The 27,495-nt window shown below is 47.4% G+C and overlaps 1 protein-coding gene across 6 annotated transcripts; it reads left to right on the top strand.

Annotated features, from left to right (window-relative positions):
- The first annotated feature begins 1,751 nt into the window (after positions 1 to 1,751).
- On the top strand, positions 1,752 to 26,575 carry Ubac1 (ubiquitin associated domain containing 1). Of its 6 annotated transcripts, XM_030252260.1 has the most exons (11): positions 1,765 to 2,136; positions 7,117 to 7,237; positions 7,390 to 7,578; positions 8,568 to 8,641; positions 12,904 to 13,011; positions 14,270 to 14,372; positions 14,564 to 14,672; positions 15,580 to 15,814; positions 16,920 to 17,006; positions 18,069 to 18,207; positions 24,466 to 24,992. In XM_030252260.1, exons 4-11 carry the CDS (start codon positions 8,615 to 8,617, stop codon positions 24,579 to 24,581), a joined length of 924 nt encoding a protein of 307 aa, XP_030108120.1. In that variant the 5' UTR covers positions 1,765 to 2,136; positions 7,117 to 7,237; positions 7,390 to 7,578; positions 8,568 to 8,614; the 3' UTR covers positions 24,582 to 24,992. The 6 variants fall into 6 exon arrangements, with proteins under 6 accessions (XP_006498528.1, XP_030108121.1, XP_030108120.1 ...); NM_133835.2 differs by lacking the exon at positions 7,390 to 7,578 and having other exon boundaries at positions 1,773 to 2,136; positions 24,466 to 26,575; XM_030252261.1 differs by lacking the exons at positions 7,390 to 7,578; positions 8,568 to 8,641 and having other exon boundaries at positions 1,760 to 2,136.
- Positions 26,576 to 27,495: the final 920 nt, after the last annotated feature.

Raw genomic sequence — 27,495 nt, 5'->3', positions numbered from 1 at the left:
CTTCAGAGCCTTGTCTGGCTGGCCCATCGCAGGAAAACAGGATCTGCCAGCCAAGGAACTTCACTCAACCCTCCCCGTTGCATCCCCAGCATAAACAGCAGGTACTCTACGAGCACGCGCCTTCCTATAGGCAGGCAGGGAGGGGACAGCATGTTCTCTGAAGCAGAGACTGAAACTGGACAAGGTACAGAATGGCACCAGATGGGCAGAAGCTGAGTCTCCATGCAAGCTCCTTGCCTTAGCCCAGCTGGTGAGTAGAGGGAGATGCATTCTCCCTTGAATACTGCATGAGCACCCACAGAGCTGTGCCTGCCGGGCTTCTGTAGTAAGGCTGACCTGGGAGGCTGGGCAGCCTATCCTTCCTCATAGTGCTCTGAGGGGTATCTCTGTGTTCACATAGAAGCCTGGAGGTTTTGGAGGAGAGGATCTGTTGTCTCCAGCTCCAAAGGGACCTCATACACACATTGCAAAGATCACTGTCTCCACAATTCCTTCTGCTCACTTCACTCTTGGGAATCCTGGAGAGCCAGATCAAGCATATGGAAGGGACTTGTCCCGTGTCCCTCTGGGTACTTCTTTCAGTATATCCAGTGGTAGGATGCTGAATGGGCTATGTGGAAATACTTGCAAACATTCTTATTATGCCCTAGGTGGCACCATGACAGGCTTCCAAGAGAAAGAGGACATTAGGCCTCTGAAGACTGGGGCTTAGTAGCCTAGGCTTTGGACAAAGAGCAAGGGGTTTGTTGGGGAGAGGCCTGGGGAACTTGAAGACCAGCTGGAGGGGCCTCAGACCCACTCCTCACAACCCTTATTGCTTAGTTCTGTACCATCTGCCAAGACACAGATCTGTGGCAAGAGCTCATGGATCTTGTCAAAGATGACTATGAACTTGAACTGTTCCTCCTACCTCCACACCACCATTCCTGGATCACTAATAATTATGATATTATTTATTTTTTATTTGTTTTTTTTTAGCTTAAAAAGATTTATTTTGTAAGTATTGTGCTTACATATATGTATCAACAGTGTGTCTGATCTTCAAGATAATTCTGAAGCACCATTGTGGGTTCTGAGAAACACAGGATCCTCAGCAAGAGTAGAAAGTAATCCTAACCACCGAGCCAGGGCCCCCCATCCCGTATGTGTGAGTGTGTGCGCGCATGCGTGTGTGTGTGTGTGTGTGTGTGTGTGTGTGTGTGTGTGTGTGTGTGTACGCACGCGCATTTGTATGTGTTTTATGCAGGCTTGTATTCCAGAGTGGTTCTGAACTCATTATGTAGTCAAGGATGACCTGTTTGACCTTCTGGTTCTGCCTAAACGTTCAGGATTATAAACCTGTGCCAGGCGTATGCTGCGCCGAGGAGCAAACCCAGGGCTTTGTGCATGGCATACAAGCACTTACAACTGTGACACATTTCTAGTGCCCTGACCCAGACGTATTATCTTGTGTACTTGACTCCGGAGCCCTTTTCAATTCCAACAGACCAGCAAATCAGGTAACAAGGCTGGGAGGTGCTGAAGGAATGAGGTATATGGAGAACTACAACTCCCGGTATGCATCTGACCCACCTCACACATTAATTTTTGGTAAGGGGGCCGTGAGCCTGCCTGGGAACGACAACTCCCGGCGTGCCTTGGTGCACTTTACCTATTTCCGGCGCGGTGCGGGCGGGGGGTGCGGGGGGTGGGGTGGGCAACAGCAGAATGCCTGCCAAAAAAAAACCACATTTCCCGGCATACCCACGGGCGCTCATTACGCACTTCCGGCGCGGCTGCGACCGCGCGCTCCGGGCGGCTACGGCGACACGGGCAGTGGCAGCAAGGGTACAGCTCCTGCCCCTTCAGTGACGGGCGGCGGAGCTGACAGGAGCCGGGGCGGGGCGGCGGCGGCCAGCGAAGGAGCGCACGGCGGCCCGGCCCCGCCCCTGGTCCTCCCGCCAGCCTCAGTGACCTTCACTGGTTCGGGCGGCGGGTGCAGGCCCGGGCGGCGGCGCGATGTTCGTGCAGGAGGAGAAGATCTTCGCGGGCAAGGTGCTTCGGCTGCACATCTGCGCAGCCGACGGCGCCGAGTGGCTGGAGGAGGCGACCGAGGACACATCGGTGGAGAAGCTCAAGGAGAGTTGCCTCAAACATGTAAGGCCGAGCTCCTTACGACCCAGTTCCACCTCTGCCTCCGTTCTGAAAACCAGAAACCTAGACTTATGTCCCAGACTCCGCCCCAGTCCCCAGCCTTCTGGTTGCCCCGACACTCCTATCTCTACCTAGACGCCAGATTTTCGCTTCTTCCTGGACCGGTCCCCAGTCCCTGCCGTGCAGCCCGCTGCTCCCAGCCTTCGCTCCTCCGGGCCTGGGCAGCGCCTTCCGCTCCTCCAATCACAAACCTAGTGCTCAGAGAAGAGCATCTGGCCCCCGCTGTTGAGCGAGCTTTATTTAATTTCTGCAACGTGCTAGGGAGGTGAAGGCGAGAGTGAACAGAGACTGGGAGAGGCAAAGGCAAGGGATCATGGTTTTCTAGCCTTGGGGCTTGCCTGCTGTTGGGATGAGCTTTTAGTTTCCTCCAGAAGCTGGAAGTAACTAGATCCCATTATAAGAGGACTGGCTCCTTGCCTGAGGAGCCAGCTGCTAGGAGCCCATGGCCGGGACTTGACACTTAGCAGTAGTCACTTAAAATAGTGTCACTGTGGGACAAGTTCCTTGGCTTCTACTTTCTATTGGGGCAACAGTTGATTGAGTGGGAAGGTCCAGGATGACTGTCTCCTGCCAGCAAGTGGCATTTGTTAAGTTTACTTACATTCAGTGAACGTTGTACTATAGTTAGCCTTTTAGTTTTAGTTAAGTCTTGGAATTAGTTCTTGAAGCCTTCCTGGCTCTAACTGCTCCCAGTTGAAGATGAAACAGATGTCTGTTAGACACTGGTAGCCTATGGAAGCACCATGCCAGACAAGATTAGTGCCAGATAGCTTTTTAGAGGGGACTCTTCGGAAAGTTAGGGATCTACAGCAGTAGGTTGTGTTAAAGTTCAGCATTGTGTTTCCTCTAAAGGCAGTCTTCAAGTTACTATAGCAGCTGCTTGCAAAGGGTAGTTTATCATCTGTGTGCCTTTGTGTAGTCAGTGTGTAATGTCAGGCAGGCTCCAAGAGATCTGTTTCAAGCCCCTCTTCTGCAGTGCATTAGATGTTGAGTAACCGTGGGTCTCAGTGTCTGTGGTTCACCTCAATGAGGCTCACATACAGGACAAAATGTATTTTAGACTGCCCAAGGAGTCCCCAACCTTTAAGCTTGTGTTGAGCCTGTGGATTTTCTCAATAGCAAGACCCAGAGGCTCAGCAGAAGCTTAAAGACTGGGGCCTCCTTGGGCATCTAGACTGTTCCCTAGCATCCATGCTGGCCTAGTACTATGCTGTGTCATCTCCTAGGTCAGTTCCTCGGGGGCTGAGCTTGGAGTAACTTCAAAGTCGGTGTAAGGATTGAAGGAATGAAAGGTGTCAGCCTCAAACCACATGAGCATGGGATGTCACCTTCACTGCTGTGATCTCTTGCCTAACTCACTTGTGGTGTGGATATACGTAATGAGCATGGCAGTATTCTATGAAGGGGGTAGGGAGATGATTCACAGATGCTTGCTAATACATTTTAGGGGCAGTATGGTTAGGCTTAGGCAGCAGGTTTTGATATGATGCTAATTATTTGTGATGTTTAATATTCCAGTTGATATTGGAGTTGTATCATTTTGACCATTTTTGTCATTATTCTTGTTTAAATTGAGACTATTCTACTCCACATTTTCCAGGGCAGAGGGCTGAAGCAGCAGGAGAATTTCACAGCATTCTAGATCACAGGGCTGGAGAGCAGAGGCATTAGAACTGACCCACCTCCGGGTCCCATCAGCTCTAGGAGTCACACTGCATTTATTAGAAAAGATGATCTTCTCGTTGTACCTGACTGTAAACCTGTCATGCACAAGATACTTTATCCTGACCTGACTTCCATGTTCTTTATTGTCCTGTGCACCCTGGTTACTGGGGTTGTTATCACTATTATTTTTTCTTCTTTCCTCTCTTCCAGAGGGGTATGATAGAGTTTTTTAAAAAATTTTTTCTCCCACAGCACTCCTGGGAATTTACAGCTGTATCAAGGAGAGGCTTGTTATTTAAATTCTTAAGGAAATAGATTTGGTTTTTGCCTCCCCCTTTTTGTTTTACCCAAAGTGACTTCACCATGCTATTGCCCAGCTTCCACTGCCGGTATCTAGGAAAGGGGCACAGTGAGTCCTCTTTTCTAAAGGGGGTTAGTGGAAGTCTGGGGTGATGGAGCTGTGGTGTGGAGGAGCTTTTCTGTAGTGTACCATCTGGATGAAGCACATGAATTCTCCTTCAAAGCCTAAACCGTCCCAGGTCCTGTGAAGAGTTAGCCCCTGTTATCTTTTTTTTTAAAGATTTATTTATTCATTTAATGTATATGAGTACACTGTTGTTGTCTTCAGACATCAGAAGAGGGCATCGGATCCCATTATAGATGGTTGTGAGCCACCATGTGGTTGCTGGGAATTGAACTCAGGACCTCTGGAAGAGCAGTCAGTGCTCTTAACCACTGAGCCATCTCTCCAGCCCCCATGACCTGTTATCTTTCCATGATGTACAGTACTAGATATGAGCAGAAGCTAATGACAGACACCTCTGGGATATGTGCACGTGAAGATAGGGTTGTGGTGGTGTGTAGTGTGACGACCTGTGTCATGTCTTGTTCCGGTGTGCTGCTGACAGGCTTCAGAATACAGTTAGTAGGTTCTAATTGTGTTTCATACTGTATTCTGAACTTGACAAATCTGCTAGAATTAACCAGGGATTTTAGAATTTCAAAGCATCCCACTTAGTAGTTTTTGAAGCAGAATGGGGTTCTACTGTTTTGGTTGTTATGACCTGGTACCACATCAAAGCAAATGAAAGGATGTTTATTTTAGTTCATGGTTTGGAGGGATACAGTTCTTTCTGGTGATGGGGTACGGTGGCAAGTGGCTCTGCCAGGGGGAGCCTGAGGCTGCTTGCTCACATATCTTTGAATCAGGAAGTAGAAAGGGCAGTGCTGCTGCTCAGTTGACTGACTTATGGGTATTCAGTCTGGAACTCCAGCAGCCCATTCGATGGGGCTAGCACATTCAGGCTTGGTTTTCTTCCCCCTCATTTAATTCTCTGTGGAAAGCCCTCATAGACACCCAGCAGTGTGCCTTATTGATGCCATAGGTATTTCTTAATTCAAACAAATTGACATTATTAAAGAGTCATTTTTAGGTTCAAGGAAAGTTGAGGTTGTCTGCTTCATCACAATGTTGAGTAAGTTGGTTGCTGTAGGGTAGATTTATCTTATAAGTCCTTAGTCTTAACAGCTTTGTCTGAGTGTCATGGTCCACTTTTCAAAACTGGTTTCAATCTGAGACTGATGCAAGATTCTGGTACTCTAAAATTCCAGGGTCTAGAGGGAAGTGCATGCTTCTGTTTTTTCTTCTCCTCTGGTTAGCAGCCATATATACAGAGGCCCTTTGTTGAGTGTGTGCATTATGGTACCCAAGATACCTTCCAGAACATCCAGGAACCGTGTCCTGAATATGCAAAGTGGCCCACTCTGGGGCGGGCCAAAGCTTCCTCCTCCAAGCCTGTGTGTCAGTCCCTTTCAGGTTTTGGAAAGCACTAGTGAGTCCTTTCACTGGATTTCCTGAACTTCTTCCATGCTTAATCTAACACAGGGACCCATAGCAGCAAGAAATGGTTATAGCCCTTGGCCTTGTTCTGAGTTTGGGGAGGGGCTGCAGCTGACTTGGTATTGGGCCTGGGAAAGTTGTCTGATGCTGGGCAGTGGTGGACTCATGGAAACTTGTACAAACTCGGGTTTACCTGGTGACAAACCACAGGCACAGTGATCCCCCATTTGTGCCATGTGGTACCAGCAGTGTGTTTTTGGTCTTTGTCTTCTTGGCAATCAGATATATGATAGGTGTGGCCCAAAGGCAGGCAGGACTCTGTCATTGGAGATGATGCGTTTGCATTCTGTATGAGTGAGTGCTGGAGCCTGGCTGAGATCATAAGCTACGATTGCCAGGCCTCTGTCTGTGGTGAAAGATTGAAGAGATTGTACAAGCCTCTACTCAGTATGTGAAGTCCCTTGTCATGAGGTCGGTGCCTGCAGGATCACCTGCTGGGTCCTTTCAGAGGGGCTGTCTTCCTCGGTAGCACTGATAGTTTGCTTTCTACCTCCTCTACCAGATGTTGTCACTAGGTTCTAGGGCCCTGGGGACATATACACAGCCGTGTGCCACCTGATCTCCTGTAGGCTGCATCTGGAGTAGGGTATTGCTAGGGCCCAAGACTAAGCTGAGGCCTATATTGCCCTGTGCTCTGTTGAGGACTTTGTGGTATTCACTGGGCAGGTGTGGCCACCTTGCTCCTGGAAAGCAGTCTTTTCTCTGTGCAGTTCTTCTGCCTTTTGTGTGTCTGCTGAAGAAGGAAAAGCAAATGCATAAAGCAGCTAGTTCTTTACATCCTCAGGAGAACAAGGCATATATTCATCTAAAAATCATTTTCCAGGTCTTTCTAGACTAAAGTGATTTGGGTTGCAAGTGCTTATCAATAGGATCTTGTTCCCAAGCTCTTAGCCATCTTGGGAGTCTACTGTGGGCTGGTTATTAGCTTGAAAGCGTGGAGGGATCAGTGCTTGCTGGCATTTTACTCTTTTTTTCTGTTTTTTTGTTTTTTGTTTTTTTGTTTTTAAATCATGTATGGGGATTCTTTACTGTCATTTATGCTTTAATGTCTTGACTAGTATGAAAATGCAGTAATTCCATGGGCTGGGAGATGCCTCGGTTGGTAAAGTGTCTCCTATACAGCATGATAACTTGGGCTTGGGTCCCCAGTTCCTGTGTGAAAGCGAGCACCAGCAGCATGTCTGTCACCCAGCACTAGGGCGGTGAGGAGGAGGGCAGTCAGCATACACTATACATATACACATGACAGAGAGACAAACCTTAGTAATTCCATGTGTGGCTTGAGATGTCAGGCTCTGTGTTACTCCTATCATAGTTTACTTCCGATTTAGAGATTCGTGGCTTAATTCTTCCCCCAGGGTGCTCATGGGAGCCTAGAAGACCCCAAGAATGTGACCCACCACAAGCTAATACATGCTGCTTCAGAGAGGGTGCTGAGTGACAGCAAAACGATCTTGGAAGAAAACATCCAGGACCAAGGTAAGGAGGCTGTGAGGCAGAGCCCATAGAACATAGAGCCTCAATCCCCGGGCCACCCACAAGGCGCTTTTCTGAATTCACACAAGAGCAGGAGAACTAGATTGACTGCTTTTGTGTTTGTTTGTTTTTTGTTTTGTTTTTTCAATTAAAAGAAGTACATGTTTTGGTGTACTTGTGAAAAGTAGCAGAAACGTAAACCAGACAGCTGGCAGACATCTGAGAAGTCAAATTCAAGTGTTATGTTTAGTTCTGTTCTAAAGCAAAGGCAGATCCTGGAGCTTCTGTGGCTTGATTTGTGCCTGCCGGAAGCACTCGTCACAGCGGCTAGCTGTTCAGTGCAGGTGAGACACTTCTGTTCTGCACACCCACTTTTCACTCATGCTTGGCTCTGGGACAAAACTTGCTTTCTGTATGTCATTCAAATGAGGACCAAACCCAAACTAGAGGGGAAGGTGACCCCACTCCTCCTCCCCCGCCATGGTGAACTGTGGACTGGCTACAGGTTGCTCATGCTTTAGATCACTTATTATTGCCTCATAGATTTTTAGAACTGAGCCCTTGAAAATAAAGACATTATGCAAGATGTCCACTAGTACTCTTTGTGGTTATCAGGGATGTTCAGTGACATCTTCTGAAGACCCAGGTCGTCTGTGGTGACCCAGTGGCCACTTCAAAGCTGAGGAGGGGATGCTGGCTTGGCTTAGGAGGGACCCAGGGATCCTGCTTTCTTTTTTTTTTCCCAAGACAGGGTTTCTCTGTGTAGCCCTGGCTGTCCTGGAACTCACTCTGTAGACCAGGCTGGCCTTGAACTCAGAAATCCTGTCTCTGCCTCCCAAGTGCTGGGATTAAAGGCATGTGCCACCACCGCCTGGTGGGATCCTGCTTTCTAACCTCAAGCATTAAGCACCATTCTTGTGTGTCATGTCATGACACACAAGACATTCTGTCATCACACACACACACACACACACACACACACACACACAGATATGTATACATTCGTAAATATGTTTGTGGAAGTCTGGGGTTGACATCTGTTTGTTGAGGCAGAGTCTCTTGTTAAACCCAGAGCTTGTCTATACAGCCATTCTGGCTAGCTAGCTTAATTTTGGGATTTCCAGCCTTTGCCTCCAAGTAGTACAACTATGGGCAAGCTGCCGTGCCCACCTGTCATTCAAACAGTTATGTGGATCTGAACCCCAGTCCTCAGTTGTCTATAGCAAGCCCTTAAACCACTGAGCCATCTCCCTGACCCCCATCTGCTACCTTTTCTGTCATTTATGGCTCTGGAACACTAACTGACTTCATAAATATAACTTATTTTTTCTAGACGTCTTGTTATTGATAAAAAAGCGTGTTCCTTCTCCACTCCCTAAGATGGCTGACGTCTCAGCAGAAGAAAAGGTCAGTGTCAAAGTTAGGAAGTAGGGCTCTTCACTGCTTCTTTTTTGCCGTCTCTCGTGTTATTTCCTGGGACTGTATCGTCCCTCCACAGGATGTGTGGTATAAGGGGCCCTTCATCACGGCTGAGCCTGTACTGAACTGAGTGTTTGTGATTGCTGACCAGTGACAGAAGAGAGTGAGAACACGGTCCTCAGCAGGTGCTTCCTCGTGCTGCTGCCAGTGTGGCTCCTGCACATAAAGGGTTGGCATGCAGAGAGATGACAAGCAGCTGCGCACCTGGTTTGGCCTGTGTCTGTCCTTGCAATTTTGCAATTATGCCGAGTTCTATGTCTTGAAGTCTGTGTTAGAGTGTCATCTGGGGCTTACACCTTCTCTTTATCTAGGGGCCTCAGGAAAACTACCCCTTTGTCTCTTGTGTAGTGGCTGCTCCAGAGTGCATCCTTCAGCAAGGTTCTCTAATGCAGTGCAAGATGCATCCTGTCAGTAACTTGTCTGCTCTAACACCAGACCACATGCCTGTGCCTAGTGAAGGGAAATTGTTTATAAAGATTATTTTTGTGTGTGTGTGTGTATTTCTATGAGCCTGTGTGTCTGTGCCCACAGAGGTCAGAAGAGGCTATCTGATCCCCTGGAATTGGAGTTATAGATGGATGTGAGCCTCCAGAAGTTGGTGCTAGGAGCTGAATGTAGGTCCTGTGGAAGAGTAGCAAGCACTCTTGAGTGTTGAGCCATCTCTCCAGTCCCAGGATGTACTCTTTTAAAGGGCAGTCACCTTTGTTTAACACCTTTTTCTGTCTCGGGATTCTGGAGTTTCCTGTACATTATTTGAAATGCCAGGGAGAGAGCATTGGTCTTAAAGAAGGCCAACTCTTGGGTGGACCTCTGACCTGATAGCAGATGAGTTACTTTGGGGTCTCTGCTGGGGCCAAGGATATAGGAGAGTGCCAGGCCTTTACACCCTCCTTATCTTTGACCACCTGGCCACAGTGATGGGTGGATGTGGGTGTGGGTACAGTCAGCAGCACATGGGCAGGTTGCTCCATCCATCTTCACCAGACAGATCCTGGGCCTCACCCTGCTTTCCTCGCTGATAGCAGAGCGCAGATAACAGTTCTAACTGGATGTTTAGACTTGAAGTCCCTGTAACTATTAAGATCATAGTTCTGGGGACTGATGAGATGTCTCAGCGGTTAAGAGTGCTGGCTGCTTTTCCAAAGGTCCTGAGTTCAATTCCTAGTAACCACATGGTGGCTCACGACCATCTATAAAAGGATTTGATGCCCTCTTCAGGCAGGTGAGTAGACATTAAGAACACTCGTTAATAAATAAGTAAATAAATAATTAAGTAATAAAAAAAACATAGTTCTGACTACAAACTCTGTTGCTTGCTTAAGGTACTTAAGGTACCTAGCTAGTAGCTTGCTAGAGCTGCCTTGACACAGTACATAACTGCATTACATACTGCAGTACATAACTGCAAAGTTAAAAATCATGGCATTACTTCAAGTACTAAGTAAAAATAATGCAGTTATTAAGAGTCAAAGAGTACTACAAATCTAATAAAAATAGACTCACGTTTCCTAAAGGAAGTCACTCAACTATTGGTGTTAGTGACAGATTCTGGCTGCCCTATTCATGCCACTGACACCCACCGCAGCCCACCTCTAACTCCTTCAGCTGTTATCTTCAGTAATTCTCTTCCGGCTCTCTAGGTACTCTGCATTCATTGTTCTTTCTGGAATTACGACGTTAGATGTAGCCTCTTAGTGATAAGGCTACAGCTCCCCTCCTAGCCTCTTCCTTTGAGTGATAGCCAATGCTGGGTGAAGCTGGTCCTGTTTGCTTACTGTTGTCATGGAAGTACTCATTTTTGTGAGGAGTATAGCGTATTAGGATTTCTGTTTGTCTTGGGCCTGGGGATGTATCTTAGTGGTTGAGCATTTGTCTTGTGTATCTAAGCCCTCAGATGCTTCTGGCCTACGTGTGTTGTTTGAATCGCTACTGTGCAGTCAGCTCTTTGATTCTCTCTGTGTTGGATGTTGGGTTCCTGATGCCTCCTTTGGTTGCCCCAGACCTGCTTTCTGAACATAGTATTAAGGCTTGTGAGGACAGAGGCTCAGTTGAGGCTGTGGGGAGAATGTGCTTCTGGGTACTTTGAGACAGTTGCCAGGATTCTGTCACTGAGGTCAGCTGAAGGCTACTTTTAGTTCCTGGAGGCAGTTTGCATGGCTTTCCATCTTTGCCAAAGAAGCAGAGATTTTTAGTGGTTGAGGCCCCTTGTTGGGAAGAGTGAACCCTTTGAAAGGACTCAAAACCATTTGCTTTTTCTACATTTAGCTGTGCCATGTGATAAAACCCAAGCCAAGGACTGATCACCCTGCTTACATCTTAGGGTCTTACAGACTTGGGACTGTGAGCAGCAAGCACACATAGGGCTTGTCTGAGTGCCACGTCTGCAGAATTGAGTGTCGTCTTGTCTTCCTTTGGTGTGTCAGACTTTAATACCTATGGGAGCATTCTAGAGGAGGAAGGGCTTATTGTGACGTTCACTTTACAGAAGTTTCAGTCTGGGGTCACCTGGCGTCATTGCTTTTAGGCTGTAAATGTGCAGAAACGTGATGGAAGAACCAGCAAACAGAAGCTGCTCACTGCATGCTACTCAGGAACAAAGAGGAGTGACAGGAAGGGACAGGACATACTCTTTAAAACACACATCTTCACCTGGGTGCTGGTGCACGCCTTTAATCCCAGTACTCAGGAGGCAGAGACAGGTGGATCTCTGAGTTTGAGGCCAGCCTGGACTATGGAGCAAGTCTCAGGCAGCCAGGGCTCCACAGAGAAACCTGTCTGGGAAAAAAACCAAAACAAACAGAAAGACACATTTCAGATCCACACTTTGTCTGACCAGGCCTTGCTCTCCATTGTTCTGCCGTCTAACAGCTCCTCAGATGTTTGGGCTTTAAGGTAAAAGCCTTGCTTGTTATGTAGCTCTGCTAGCTCTGCTTCTGTGTAGACTTGCCTGGCTTTGCACTATTGGAGGTCTTTTCCCCCTAGCCTTCCAAGTGCTGATATTACTGATGTGTGCCACCACATCTGTTTTCTCTGATTGCTCTTGATTCTTTCTTGGTTTCTTTCTCTGCAGCTGTTGTTGGCTGGCCTGGTGGGCCATCCTGTGGATTTCCTTAACTGTATCTTCTGACCATTCTATAGCCCTTTTACCTACTTTAGCTCTTGCTGGTGGCACCCTGGTGTGCACACACTGGGTGGGTGTGGCTTGGGGTTGCTGATGCTGAGGTGCCCACCTCCCTCACTTGCTCCTCCTCTTCTTCTCACTACTTTTAGTTTTCCTCTTCTTGGTCTTGGAAGCATTCCTTATGCCTCTAGCGTCTGAGAGCCCTGGAGGCTTGTTGGTGCTTTATGCCTAGGTGGCTTGTGCCAACTGCTGAGCTCACTGTGGCAGAGACCTTCTTATACCCTTCCTGTCTCATTTATTCTGGTTGACTTGCTGAGTCTGAGTAGTTGGGGTAAACAAGAAGCAAAGCAGTAAGTGGGTGCAGGAAGGTCCCTTCTCTTTTTCCCTCCCTCCCTGAGTGCAGCCTCCCACTCTAGGGTCTCAGGCCAACCAGACTGCTGTTGGTACCGTCCTGACTCTTGGATCCCAGGCCTGCTGCCCTTTGGTAGGTTGGGGTAGCCTTGCTCTTGGTAGGTTCTGCCCTGTGGGTTCTTGCGTTAGCCACGGCCCCAGCCATCCTTTGTGTGTCTTTTCTAACCGTTCTGTACTTTGTTTACTGTACGCTGTTTGCTTCCTGTACCTTCTGAACTTGCTGAGTGCTGCGGCCACTGCTGGTTTGGTTTTCTCTCCTATCCTCTTTATCTGTGAGCTTCTGCCACCTTCATCTTTTACTTTCATCCATGGAGGCTTGGGAGACCTCCAGAGTTCACTGCAGCTATGTGCTTCCTCCAGAGGCCTCTTCCCCAGTCCCGATGAAGCATCACAGGACCACCACTCTGCGGCACCATCCTCTCTGTCTGTCTTTATGTGCATATGGTTTGTAGCAGGTGAGGTCATGTCTGGCGTATCTTGTTAGGCTTCTGCTTCCAGTTCTGTGCACAGAACTTTCCAGAATCCTCTAGATGAAGGGAATCACACCTAAGGCTTAGAAGGTTACTGTTCTCCTTTTCTCTGGGCTGCTGTTCCATGTTCATTGTCATACTCTTCAAGGTCCTGGGTGCTTTGCTGACTTGAGTCATTTTCTCTGCAGAAGAAACAAGAGCAAAAGGCTCCAGACAAAGATGCTATTCTTCGAGCAACGGCAAACCTGCCTGCCTGCAGCACTGACCGGACTGCTGTCCAGACCACCATGAGAGACGTGAGTACCTGCCTAGTGTGGGGCTCGAGGAGAAGCTCCTAAAAGTGCTTGGGGATGGTGCCTGGCACATGCTCGTGGTTCTGGTGTTCAGGAGACTGAGACAGGAGGATGGCTTGAGCTTAGGTTTGAGGCTAGCTTGGATGTTATAGTTAGGACCACCCCTTAGCCCCTTAAAAAATGAATCTGAAACAGAATATTCAGGAACCCTTTACTACTTTTTTAAAAATTTATTTATTATTATATGTAAGTACACTATAAGTGTCTTCAGACATACCAGAAGAGGGCATCAGATCTCACTACAGATGGTTGTGAGCCACCATGTGGTTGCTGGGATTTGAACTCAGGACCTTCAGAAGAGCAGTTAGTGTTCTTAACCATTGAGCCATCTCTCCAGCCCCCTTTACTACTTTTGAACTGTTCCATAAATTAAGAATTTTTTTCAAACTACAAAGTTGACAAGATACATGTAGCACTGGACAGACAGACAGCTGTATGGAAATGTAATGTCTTTGCTCTGGGTACAAAGCTTTCAGGGAATAGTCTGAACTCCCCAGTTACTTTGGACAAGGAAATCAAGCTAAAGTCAAAGCCTGCAGCATGCGCACATGGGCCAGCCATGATAGGATGTACTTGTGTGTGCAGTTGGGGAAAGTTGCCACCACTTAACTTCATTAGGTCCCCATCCATCTGGACACTGTTGGAAGCCAGACCTTTCTGGGGTCTCTTTTGAAGAGGTCCTTTAGATAAGAGCTTTGTAATTCTTCAGTGACTGACAGGGAATGTGTCCTTTTCTGGCTTCTGTGGGTTCAGCCCTGGATCCAGCCTCTCAGGGGGCTTTAGTCTGTGGTATCCCACCTCCAGGCCCTATACTAGGCAAGGGGTGCTGCACCAGTCTAGTGTTTTCAGGTTCTTTGTTAGTTTTTGAGACAATAGCCTCACTGTGTAGACGAGGCTGACCTTGAATTCACAGAGATCTGCCTGCCTCTGCCTTCCAGCTCTGAGATTAAAGGTAAGGCCCAATATGCCCTTGTAGATTTGGAGGGCTATGTCTGGGATAGTGTTGCAGATTTAAGCAAGTTTGTTGGACATTCTGAGAAATAATCTTTTTGGTTTGTTTGATTTTTGAGACAGGTTTTTACTGTAGAATTAAGGTTGGCCTCAAGCTCCCAGCAGACTTCTTTTCTCAGCCTCGCAAGAGCAGGGATTACAGGTGTGCATCACTGTACCGGGCATGATCTCTTTCTTTATCCTACTGCAGTTCCAGACAGAACTCCGGAAGATCCTCGTGTCTCTCATTGAGGTGGCACAGAAGCTGTTAGCACTGAATCCCGATGCAGTTGAATTGTTTAAGAAGGCAAATGGTATGCGTGGGTCCTAGGCTGCTCCTAAAAGTGTCCCCAGCCCTCACACTGAAAGCAAGTTCTGCTTTGGTTAATGGGGGAGAGGGTTTGGTGTCAGTAATTGCTAGGTGAGGTGAGCCTCTACTGATGAGGCTGGGGGGCTTCAAAGGACTCTGGAATCCCCTCATGGCAGGCCTTGTCTTTCTCCTCAGCTATGCTGGATGAAGATGAGGATGAGCGAGTGGATGAGACTGCCTTGCGGCAGCTCACAGAGATGGGCTTTCCTGAGAGCAGAGCCTCAAAGGCCCTTCGGCTGAACCAGTATGCTTGCTTTCTTCTTGCCCTGGGCTTCCCTGTGATTCTCCTTCCAATCTCTGGAGTCATACTTTTTTTTTTAATTTTTATTTATCTGTGTATATGTACATGTGTGTATGGGTGCCCATAGAAGCCAGAGAGGAAGTTGGATCTTCTGGAGCTAGAATTACAGACTGCTGTGAACTGCCTGACACAGGTGCTAGGAACCAAACTCAGGAGCTCTTCATCTTAATCTAGGAGCCAGCTCCCCGATCCCATTGAGTCATTTCTAATTGGGTGTTCTAGTAGAGGCACCTTATTGCTGTGCTTCAGAAGTGCTTTCATATATGATCTTTTGGGGTGTGTGTGTGTGTGTGTGTGTGTGTGTGTGTGTGTGTGGAGGGTCTCTGTTACCTATGCTGGACTTGAACTCCTGGACTTATGTAGTCCTCCTGCCTTAGGCTCCTGAGTAGCTAGGATTGAAGGTGTGAACCATGATACCTGGCTGTTTGGAGGGTTAAAAATCACTCTGTAAATGTATCCTGCACTCTCAAGTTAGGAGAGCTCTGAGCCAGACCTGCTCCTGGCTGGACAGGGATTCTTAATAGTCTTCTTGCACTTCTGGTTTTAATACTCACTCGGATCCCATATGAAGTCTATAGAGCAGAGCTGGTCAACAACAGTGTTCTTTGTGCTGTGCACCTAGGACCTGGACTCCTTTGTCTCTTGTGTTTTGGGCATGTGTCTGTGCTTGTTTTATTGGGTCTTGGGGGTTTGAGGTAAGAGCTTTGTGGAGGTTTCCATCCCAAGAGATCATATGTCACCATTGCTGCTGCTGGTCTTGCTATCTCTGTTGAAACATATTGGAGTACATAGGATAGGAAAGTTTTCAGTAACCATCCTGGAGAGTTAAGAATCTTTTGTCCCCTTCCAGCATGTCAGTGCCTCAGGCCATGGAGTGGCTAATTGAACACTCAGAAGATCCAGCTATTGACACACCTCTTCCAGGCCATGCTGCTCAAGCAGGGGCCAGTGCTGCAGCCACTACCTCCTCCACCTCCTCTGAAGCTGCTGTGGGAACTAGTGTTGAAGATGAGGAGTCCCGGGATGAGCTCACAGAAATCTTCAAGAAGATACGCAGGAAAAAGGAATTTCGAGCAGATGCTCGGGTATGTGATGGGGGGCTCAGTATGAGGTTAGGTTTGTGGGTGTGTTGTGCAAGGAAACCAGGGGGCCTGGAGTCTGTGGCAGTTCTCATTCAGGCCTGGGGACTTGGCTGCTCATATATAAAATCCATGCTTGCGTCTAGGTGGCTTCTCCCTGCTCAGTGACATCTCTTGGAAAGTTGAATACAAGCTTGTGTCCCCTATAAGTGCTGCTGCATCTGTTGCTGTGCCTTTGGGTGGCCAGTGTTCAGAGAGCTAGAGGAACTGTTGTGGGCTGGTGAGGGAGGAGGAGTGTATCATGCTGGCTACTGGATAAGGACAAGGATGTGGGATACCTGTGCGCCTTCCGTCAGCTGCGCAGGTCCACACTTATGGTCTCCTTACCATCACTGCGCTGATACTTTCTCCCCTTTGTGTTCTTTATGCACCTTCCTGTTCTTTGCTGGAGTTTTAATTCTTCCTTTGGTCTTTCACTTTCAACTTACAATTCAGCCTACTCAGGCTGCATGCTACCTGCTCCCTAGATTTTGGCATGTTGATTAAATGGTTTTCTTAGGGTATCATCTGTGGCTTGTATTTTTTTCTCAGATCTATTTATTTTATTTATATGGGTACACTGTAGCTGTCTTCAGACACACCAGAAGAGGGCATCAGATCCCATTACAGATGGTTGTGAGCCACCATGTGGTTGCTGGGAATTGAACTCAGAACCTCTGGAAGAACAATCAGTGCTTTTAACCACTGAGCCATCTCTCCAGCCCCCTGGCTTGTATTTTTTATAGGAATCCCATTGGCCAGGTTGGGACTTTATATCTACACAGCTAAGGAAAACTGCCACCTAGGGCCTGTATTCCATCAGTGGTCCTGGTATACTCATGTGCAGGAGCAAATGCACTGCCCAGGCTCTGACTTCTCTCCTTGGCTGCAGAGATGAAACATTTCCTTGCTTTGCCCTGGTTTTAAGGGCGGGTGCTCTTTGCTACCTCATGTGTGCCCAATGCTGTCTTCTGCCTGTGACTGACTGAAGGAAGCCTGTACTGCGGTGGTACCGCTCTTTGGTGGCAGTGTCCTCTCCCGAGGTTCTGACCAGCCTGTTCTTCCCTCTTAGGCTGTCATTTCGCTGATGGAGATGGGCTTTGACGAGAAGGAAGTGATTGATGCCCTCCGAGTGAACAACAACCAGCAGAACGCTGCTGTGAGTTCCACTTTGAGACTCTCACATCCCTGTACCTCATGTGGCATGCATTGGGAATGTCCCTTGTGTCAAGACCTCCACACATAGTTGGTGATGGTGCTTTTCTTTCTTTCTTTCTTTTTTTTTAAGATTTATTTATTTACTATATGTAAGTACACTGTAGCTGTCTTCAGACACTCCAGAAGAGGGCATCAGATTTCGTTACGGATGGTTGTGAGCCACCTTGTGGTTGCTGGGATTTGAACTTGGGACCTTCGGAAAAGCAGTTGGCACTCTTAACCACTGAGCCATCTTGTCAGCCTGTGATGGTGCTTTTTATATGAAATGTTAGGGCAGATGGTTCAAATAGAAACTGAGAAAAAAAAAAAAAAGAAACTGAGAATACCCTGGACCCACAGTGCACCTTGTGTGCACATTCTGCAGACTATTAGCTGTTAAAATTGAATCCCATAGGATGGGTGTGGAATGTACACCTTTAATTCCAGCACTTGGGAGGAGAGGCAGGCAGATCCCTGAGTTTGAAGTTAGCCTGCTCTACAGAGCGAGTTCCAGGACAGCCAGGAATACACAGAGAAACCCTGTCTCTCAAAAATACCTAAATAAACAAATGAAAAGGGATCAAATATCATGCCATGAACACATAGCACTGCTGACAGGCAGACTCTATCCAGGGAGGCCTCTATGACCTTCTCATTTGTGTGTGAAGTCAAGGCTTAGACAGCTGAGACACAGTTCTGGATCTAGACTCTCCAGGCTCATTGCTATGGAGAGATACTGTCATACTGGGATCCCCTTGAAGAAAGCAGGGTGTTTGGGACTGTGTTGTGACCAGGGCTGTGGCTGTGGTCAAATTGAACTGCAGTGCCAGGCCTTCTAAGAAATGCAGACTGATGCTTCCTTCTGTCTCTATTCTAGCTGAATGTGGATCAGGTTTGTACATGTTAGGGCCCCTTCCAGGCATTGCAGCCATGGGGGCTTTTGGAGAGCCACAGAAAGGGACAGGTGAGCCTTTTGTACTTGGAGAAGGAACTAACAGCTCATCTGGTGTTCTTGGGTTTTTAGTGTGAATGGCTGCTGGGGGACCGGAAGCCATCCCCTGAGGAATTGGACCAGGGCATCGATCCCAATAGCCCTCTCTTTCAGGCCATCCTGGACAACCCAGTGGTGCAGCTGGGTTTGACAAACCCTAAGACATTGCTAGGTATGTGTGTTTACTTAGGCTAGCTTGGGTGAGGAACACATGGCGGGTGGATTCCCTGCCACAAGACCGGTGCTAGTGAAATGGTTTGGGCACTAATACTGTGCCATGCAGGTTGGCTTATGCAAGGCATTGTAGCTGTGTTTCTGAAAGCCTGGGAGTCAGCTTCTGCCTTGATGGGATGAGCTTCTGCAGAGGGGGACTCGGAAGAGCAGAGCAGTGGCCTGTATGGGAAGAGGAGGCGAGGAGACAGTAGAGTTTGGATTTTGCTTATTATTTATAAGGAATTTCTTTGATAATTACTTTTTACTTGTGATATATCTTAAAAATCCACATAATGGGGCTAGCAAGATTAGTGGGTATTTGCTCACAAATCTGAGTTTGACCCCGGAAACCGCATGGTAAAAGGTGAGAGCTGATTTCTGCTTGCACACTGGCATGTGCATGCCCCCCAAGTAAATAAATAAATAAATGCTAAAAATATAAATAAAACCTAAGTCTGCCACTTTAAAAATAGGATGACAGTGTAGTGGGGCACCCCTTTAATCCCAGCACTCAGGAGACAGAGGCAGGCAGATCTCTGAGTTCGAGACTGGCATGGTCTACAGAGTGAGTTCCAGGACAGCCAGGGCTATACAGAGAAACCCTGTCTCGAAAAAACAAACAAACAACAACAACAAAAAAAAAACTAAACCAAAAACTAAACAAACAAACAAAAAAACCCAAGAAAGTAATAGAACTAAATAGTTAGGAACATGTCATTCATTTGAAAACTGTTGTACTGGCCATGCCTATATCTCAGCACTTGGAAGGAGGAGGCAGGAGACTTGAGAGGTCTAGGCCAGCCTGGTAGCTTCTCCCCAGACAGCAGTCACCATCCGTGTCCACAGTACTGGTCTCAGGAGTGTGTGCAGACACTCGGGTGTTTCAATGGAACCTGGGGACTGCTGTGGCTTACACCTGCAGTCTCAGAGAACGACAGACTGTTTCCAGGTCAGCCTGAGCTAAGAGTAAGACGCTGTCTCAAAGAAACAGCAGAAAAACCATAGAATTGTTTATATTCTATAGATTCCTTCTGTCTTCTAATGTGACATCAATGCCAGGAGCATGGCTGTGATTCTGAACTGTTCAGGGGTGACAACAGGTTGTCTGTGTGTTTGTGTATATGCACTTTTTTCCCCTTGAAGTGTTTCGGGTTTTTGTTTTGTTTTGTTTTGTTTTGAGCCAGCTATGTGGCCTCTTGGATCAAGATGGGCCTCGCCTCAGTATTTTAGTCCTGTGAGTGCAGAAGTCTGATCCATCTAGTCCTACTCCTTCTGCACCCTCATATGCCCTTCCCGTACATCATCATCCCCTGCATACAAGTGTGACCACGGCCCCGAGGACTTGTCCTTCCTTGGCTTTCCTGTAGGGTTTGGCGACTCTTATACATATTTTCTGTCTGTCACTTGTCCCTGCCTTAAAAGGTGGCATCACCTTTTTAGGCCATTTCTGTAACTGACTGCCATATCTCCTGTGAGGTGTTGTAAACTATTCCACAGGTCAGGAGTGACTGTACCCTGCTGCCCAGTGGTATGTGGGTTTTTTCCTTGCGTGCAGAAACTCTTTCCTGTCCCTCAATGCAAATGGGCTCCTGTGCACTGGACTTCCAGGGCTCGGATGAGCACAAAGAGAAGGAATTGCTGCCTGGGCCTAAAGTGTCCTTGTGCTCTCTGGTCTAGATGGAGCTCAGCTGTGGGTACAGCACAGGGGCTTCCACCTGTTTCCATGTCGCTTCCTTCTACGTTCTTCCTAGGATGTACTGAAGAAGTCCTTCACACAGTCTGAACCCGGCTCTTTATAGATTACCGCGTGTTGTCCCATTTCTGGTTCCTATCAGGTGGCTTTTGGGAACTGAAGTCCTCTGATTCCTTGAACTTTTTTTTTTTTTATGGTCAGAAAAACATTTCTCTTAGGTTGTTGGAGAGTTTTGAAATTTCTTTAAGTCCATCATTTAGCTGAAAGTCTACATGCGTGCATGTGTGCAGGTGTGTGGCTATAGCATGTGCAGTATAAGCAACACAGTTGTCCATTATATATTTGAGGCTATGTTTGGTATTTTTCATTGTCTCTGATCTTTCACACTGAGAACATCCCTCCCTCTAACCCTTGTCAGGCTGTTTGTAGATCTTTTTTATTGTTGTTGTTGTTTTGGTTTTGATTTTGGTTTTTCAAGACAGAGTTTCTCCCTGTAGTTCTGGCTGTCCTGGGACTTACTCTGTAGACCAGTCTGGCTTTGAACTCAGAGAGGTCTGCCTCTGCTTCTAGGTGTTAGGATTAAAACTGTACTCCACCACCACTTGGTTTTTAAGAAATGTCTTACACTTCCACAATGCTGTTCATCACCAAAAGAAGTCGGGACTGGACCTCAAGCAGGTCAGGAAGCAGGAGCTGATGCAGAGGCCATGGAGGGATGTTCTTTACTGGCTTGCTTCCCTGGCTTGCTCAGCTTGCTTTCTTATAGAACCCAGGACTACCAGCCCAGGGATGGCACCACCCACAATGGGCCCTCCTGCCTGATCACTAATTGAGAAAATGCCTTACAGTTGGATCTCATGGAGGCATTTCCTCAACTGAAGCTCCTTTCTCTGTGATAACTCCAGCTTGTGTCAAGTTGACACACAAAACCAGCCAGTATAAGAAATAAATAGGTGTTGCCTTGAGATCTGACCAAAGGACTTTTTTTTCTTTGTGCTGGGGTTTCGGCTCCGAGCATGCTAAGTACACACTCTATAGTCATAGGGCTTTCTTTTCATATGTCAGTGTGGACTTGGCTGTGTATTGGTCAGTGTGTTTTAAGGTGCATTTGGCCAGAGAAGAGAAGCTCTTCCTCCACTTTAGGTACTGGGTTTTACCTTCTTTAGACTGTCAGGTGTATCTTTAGCTAGTGCCAGCCCTTTCTCTTTTCTGAAATAAACCACCCCAAGTGAGCACACTTAGTCTGTGTGCTGGGGTCTGGGCCTGGAGGGCAGGATGGAGGTCTGTGGACTGCTCCTCAGAGCAGCAGCCTGCTCACAGGGCAGGGCGTCAGCACTCAGCATGACAGGACTGAGTTGGCAGTGGGCATTTGGCTCTCTGCCACATCTGCACTGCAGGGCTGATGCCAGTCCTACAGAACTCCTGTGAAGGTCCACACCATCAGGATGGCCAGCTTGTGCCGTCTCCTGCAGGGATAGATACCTCTCCCAAGGATGGCCAGCTTGTGCCATCTCCTGCAGGGATAGATACCTCTCCCAAGCTCTAATTAGATATTTTTGATGTTTACTAATAAAATAAAAACAACTACCCTGGGCTGGGGAGAAAGCTCAGTGAATAAAGATACTTGCCACCAAATGTGACAACTTCCTGGAACTCAGATGGGGGAGAACTAGCTTCTACAAACTGTCCCCTGACCTTCCTGAACAATGAGGTATCTCTTCCAATATATAAAGAAATAAACTTTAAAAATTAAGAAATCTCCAATCCCATGCCCTCTATGTTTTATCAGAAATATATTTATTTTAGCAAATTTGTCACCTTGAACCCCTTTCATGCGTGTATGTCATTCTGGTGCTTCTGTTTTTCAGAGACTTGCCATGTAGCCCTGGCTGGCCTCAATCCTGTGCTGTCCCCCCACCTAGCCTTCCCTGTGCCGGGTGTGTGCCTGCCTGGCTTCTGGGCATGTGGGTATCTGTGCTGTCCTGTAGCACTGCTTGTGTGACTCTGTTCTCACCATCTGAGACAGTGTTTGGTGAATGCATACCGTTGGTTCTATAGATGTACTGGGTTACTGTGACAACATGGTACCCTGGTTTTGGTCACTTGAATTCCTTTCTGTCTGGTTGTAGAAGGGCTTTTCTTGTGCCCTGTACTGTGAGTGCAGCTTGCGTTCCCAGGGGTAAGCAGCGTTGGATGAGCAGGTCAGAGGCTGGCACTGAGCTCTTGCTTACGCCCTGTCTGCATGTTCTCCATTCTCCTGCATTGCCACCAACCTTGAAACTTTCTCCTTCCACTGGCACGGCCTGATTGCTCAACCATCTGAGCACTGCATGTCAAGCGCTGTGGAATACTTTCTGTTGGGCTCTGCATCTTTTCTTTTCCCTTTGCACTGGGTATTATGGTCTGTTTTCCAGTCCTGACACTTATTTTAAAGCTTGTGAAGGTAAAGGACACCTGCCCATTGATGCTACCTTGTAGCAGGTTTTGGCTACTTTGTGGATTCTTCTTTCTACCACCCTTTCTCCACCCTTTCAACCTCTGACACTAGTTGGAGGAGAAAAAAAGAATAGAGGGGGAAGGGGGGACAGTATCGTTAGACTACTTTCGGCTGACTGGGGGTGTTGCGTTCCTTGGGGGCAAGTTTGATCTTTGTCCTCAAGATACCTAATTTCTTCTTATTATTTTGTCTTTGTGCTTGACTATTTAATAAACCACTACCAACAGCAACCAACCAGCCAACAACAATCCACTCCACCTCTTGGGGCTCTGGCATTTATACAGCCTCTGAAGAGGTCCCCAGAATTCCAAACATCACACAATCACAGAAACTGTCTGCTGCTGGCACAATCACAGACAGCTGCTGTGGGCAATCTGAAGCAGCCCCATTTCCCACACCTAAGATTAAAACAGAAACGTATTCCCATAATATTTTTGTGTTTTTTAAAGAAACCAAAGCTACTTGTTACTGTATTACCTGGTACAGATAATCCTGATGTGCCTTAATTTTCTAGGGTCACTGTGTGTAGTATACATGTGAACATGTGTCTGTGCCTCAGATGCCTTCCATGTCACTGTGTAGTGTACATGCGTATGTATTCTTACGTGTGCAGATGAACATGTGTCTGTGCTGTGAACATCAGAGGTCAACCATGGGTGTCATTCTACAGCTGCCCACCATGTTTCTTACATTATTTATTCGTGGGGGGAGGACATTCATCAGCATGTGGATGTCAAAGGACAATTTGCAAGAGTTGGGTTGTTTTTTTTTTCCTTCTACCTTGTATGTCCCAGGGATTGAACTCAGGTCATCAGACTTGGTGGCAAACTCCTTTACTTGTTAAGCCATTTTGCCAGCTCCCAAAGGTCCTTTGTTAACTTGGAAATTGCTGAGTAGGCTAGGCTGGCTAGCCATAAGCCTCCAGGCTGGCTGGCCATAAGCCCCATTGTCCTTCTGTCTCTACCTCCCCAGTGCTGGGATTACAAGCATGTGCTCTCATGCCCTGCTTTTTATATGAATACTGGAGATTAAGTCAGGTCCTTATTCTTACACGGCAAGTGCCTTTATCTGTTGAGCCATCTTCCCAGCCCTAATTTTGTGAAACTCTAGAAAATCAAAGTTTGCTAGGTAGTGGTGGTGGCGTACACCTTTAGTCCCAGCACTGTGGGAGGCAGAGGCAGATGGATGTCTGAGTTTGAGGCCAGCCTGATCTACAGATCAAGTTCTAGAACACCTAGGGCTACACAGAGAAACCTTGTCTTGAGAAACCAGGAAGAAAGAAAAGAAGAAAAGAAAAGGTTCTTATTTTTTAAAATACTCTGTGTGTGTGTGTATTTTTTTAGTGATGGACCTGGGGCCTGTTCATGCTGAGCAAATGATTACTATTGGGCTATACTCCAGCCTTGTTAGGGTTGAACATGTAGGTTTTTCCAGAAGGGTAGAATTAAATCTGCTGGTGGCACATGCAGTTAATCCCAGTACTTGGGAGGCAGAGGCAGGGGATTTCTTGAGTTCAAGGCCAGTCTGGTCTACAGAGTGAGTTCCAGGACAGCCAGGGCTACACAGAAAGTCTGTCTTGAAAGAAAGAAAAAAAATCTGCTAAAGCATATTTGTACCAAGGATTTTTCACATGGCTGTTTCCTGTGGTGTGTGGAAAGGGGTATTTGCAAACCTGACTTTTGGGTCTGCTGGTAGCTTTCCAGAGTTGGAATGCCATGAGTCCAGGCTGTTGACTACCCCACTTGTGGACTGTGATCTGGAATACTGTGAGCACACAGGCAGTCCATTGCTCTGTAAAAGATGTAAGCATGGGCAGCTGACCACCTTACCCTGCTGATGGCTCTGAGTTGGGGGTGCTGTGATCTCACAGGCAGTCTGCTTCCCTGCCAACAGCCTCTGAAGTCTTTTTGGTCAGTAGCTCAGGCACTATGGTTGGCTCGTAAGGGTGAGTGTCAGGGCCATTGAGAAAGGCTCAGTATGCTTGTTGGTGTTGGGTGCTACCACTCAGCTCTGTCGTCTTCCCACAGCATTTGAAGACATGCTGGAGAATCCGCTTAACAGCACCCAGTGGATGAACGACCCAGAGACGGGCCCGGTCATGCTGCAGATCTCTAGGATCTTCCAGACGCTGAATCGCACGTAGGTGGTACCTACTGTGCTCCTTGGCTGTGCAGTCTCAGCAGTCTGTGAGGCAGTGGGCACAGGGTTCAGCCGGGATCTTGCCTGGACCACAGCTTCTCGGACTCTCCTTTCCAGACCTAACAGCTTATCAACTTCTGCCACATGGCTTGAAAGTTGCAGTCCTAGCTTCTGACAGGTGTCTACAGAAAGTGGCTGTTGCATTGGGAAGGTGAATGATTGCTGCCCGTCCCTCCAGATACTCTGCTGGGCTCCTGAAGTGCTACTTGAATTGACCCTTAGGTGTTTGCTTGTGGAGCCCAATGTATTTAAAAGAAGGCATGTTCTGATCCAAAGTGTTATGTCAAGTGTGCTAATTTAACCAGACTGACTCACAGATGGCTTCTTTAATAAATAAACCCTTTTCCTATTTTTACTTGTGTTACTTCATGGCAGCAAGGACATCACATGTATCCCCTAGGCCGTGTACACATTGTCTCTGCCCAGAGCAGGTGTCATTGCCACTTCTTTCTAGATACTATTTCTCTGTGTAGCCCTGGATGTCCTAAAAATCACTCTGTAAACCAGGCTGCCCTTGAACTCAGAAATCTGCCTCCTGAGCGCTGGGATTAAAGGCGCGTGCCACCACCTCTCAGCTTTCATGGCTACTTCTTCACTTGGAAACCTGAATCCTCTGAGCCCAGCTCAAGTTGGGTTTGGGGCTGTGACATTTCAAGTAGCAGGCCTTCCCCCCAGCCACAGCAGATGGAGCAGGGTGTGTGTGTGTGTGTGTGTACACTCACAGGTGCATGTACTCATGTGTACCTTGTGCCAGAACACAAACGTGGGGATCACACCTGCCCTACTCAGGAGTTGGTTCTTTCCTTCCACCATGGTCCCGGGGATCAAGCCCAGCTCATCAGGTTCCTGCAGCAAGGACTTAAAAAAACAAACACTCTTCTGACTCATCTTGCTGGCTCATGATCTAGTCCCCTTTCTGTGACCCCTGCTCAGGGTTACTGTAAAAAGCATTTAGCTCTTGAGTGTGTTTAAGCATGTCTGAGAAGCTGCAGCATAGGTGAGGTATAGGAATAGCTACAGCCTTGGCTGGCACTCACCCTGCTGGAGCTGAGCCAGAAGACTCTAACATGGAAAAGGAGCTCAGCGGCTGGAGTGTTCGCTGTACAAGCAAGGGGACCTGAGTTCACATCCCAGCACCAGGTAAAAAGCCAGGCATGGCAGCACACAGCTGTAATTCCAGCATTTGGAGATGGTAAGTGGAGTTTCGATCCTGGGGGGTTAACAAGATAAGCTGGAAAGTGATAGAAGACATTAGACACTGACTCTGGCATGTGTGTGCAAGCACACATATAACAAAGACTATGACGGGATCTGCCTGTCTTCCTAGTGCGTTGAAGAGTCATGGTTCAGAATCTCCGAGGGAGGGTGGAGAGATGACTCGTCACTTAAGACCACTTGCTGTTCAAGTTTAAGTCCCAGGATCCACATTGGATGGCTCACAACCGCTTGTCTGACTCCAACCCCAGCTCCAGGAAAGCCGATTTCCTCTTGTAGCCTCTGTACACACATCCAAACAAAAATAAAGATCTTCACAGAACTTCAAGGAACCATCTCTATGGGCTCTGGAGGCCATGGGGAGTGTTCTGTACTTGGGGATAGGTCCTGATGCTGGTCTTTTGTCCAGGATCTGTGTGTGTGTGGTGTGTGTGTGTTCTGCAACACTAGTATCCTCTGAGACAAGCATTGTGTTCATGTAATAAAGGAGCTAACACAAACTGGCTCTGAAAAGGGGTCTTCGTTTGGAAAGAATAGATTTCCTGCTCTGGCTGTTTGGGTTTTTTTCATGTTTTGTTTGTTTTGTTTTTCAAGACAGGTTTGTGTGTGTGTGTATGTAGCCCTGGCTGTCCTGGAACTCACTCTGTAGACCAGGCTGGCCTTGAACTCAGAAATTCACCTGCCTTTGCCTCCTAAGTGCTGTAATTAAATCCGTGTGCCACCACTGCCTGACTGCTTTTGGCTGTTCTTACAGTTGTGTTTCCTCTGCTAGCGTGTGCCTTCTGTGGCCCACTTTTAGCCTGAGGTTGCAAATGTACTTTCTTTAATTCCAACCACTAGTAAGCATAGAACAGTGTTTCAGTTGGGTTGTAGTTCTTAGACATTAAAAAGAATCTTTAATTGCTTATGGTGTGTTTGAGAGAGTGTGAGCTACCATGATATATGAAGATTGGAGGATACTTTGTGAGGTATCTAACTCAGGTCATCAGACTCACATGCAATTTTACTTGCTGAACCAACCCCCCACCCCCCAGCTCTGCGCCACTGTGGAGTTCGGGGAAGAACCATAGTATTGGTAACCATGGCTGCTCTTGGGCCTCAGAGAGTAACTACCTTAGTGCCAAATTTCCACTCCTGCTTTGGCCATCAGGGAGAGCACAGCATCTCTGTGTTGCCTGATATTTAATACACAGTCTCTGTGGAGCCTTTTGGGTGAACACTGTATGGCAGTCATTGTTTAGGGCTGATGTTTCATGACTAGCAAAGCATGAATTTATCATTTTACAATGAAAGCTGGGATGCAGAGAGAGGAAGGACATCTGTGCCTTGACCTGCTTTACGCTATTGATGACCAAGTGACTTCTCAGCCAGTTGGGGTAGGTTGTGTGCCTCTGAGTTGTATCTGTTGGCCATGAGGTATGGACATAGGTCCAGTGACATTGAAGCCTGACAGAACAGTTGGCCTGGAACATTCGTTCTATTGAACACAGGGTAGTGTGTCATTTCAACTTCTGTATGTCCGTGTCCAATAGGGAATGTGAATAGGTCTCTGTGCAGATCCACAGGTGACACTTGTCCCTGGGGACAAAAGGGAGCTCTTGTGGATATAGGAAGGCCTTGGGGTCCATGGCCCACAGCCCTCT

The sequence above is a fragment of the Mus musculus genome, chromosome 2, assembly GCF_000001635.26.
Source record: "Mus musculus strain C57BL/6J chromosome 2, GRCm38.p6 C57BL/6J".
In the NCBI taxonomy this organism is placed as follows: Eukaryota; Metazoa; Chordata; class Mammalia; order Rodentia; family Muridae; genus Mus; species Mus musculus.
The sequence above is the reverse complement of the archived record's forward strand: the minus strand, read 5'-3'. Positions and strand labels throughout refer to the sequence as shown.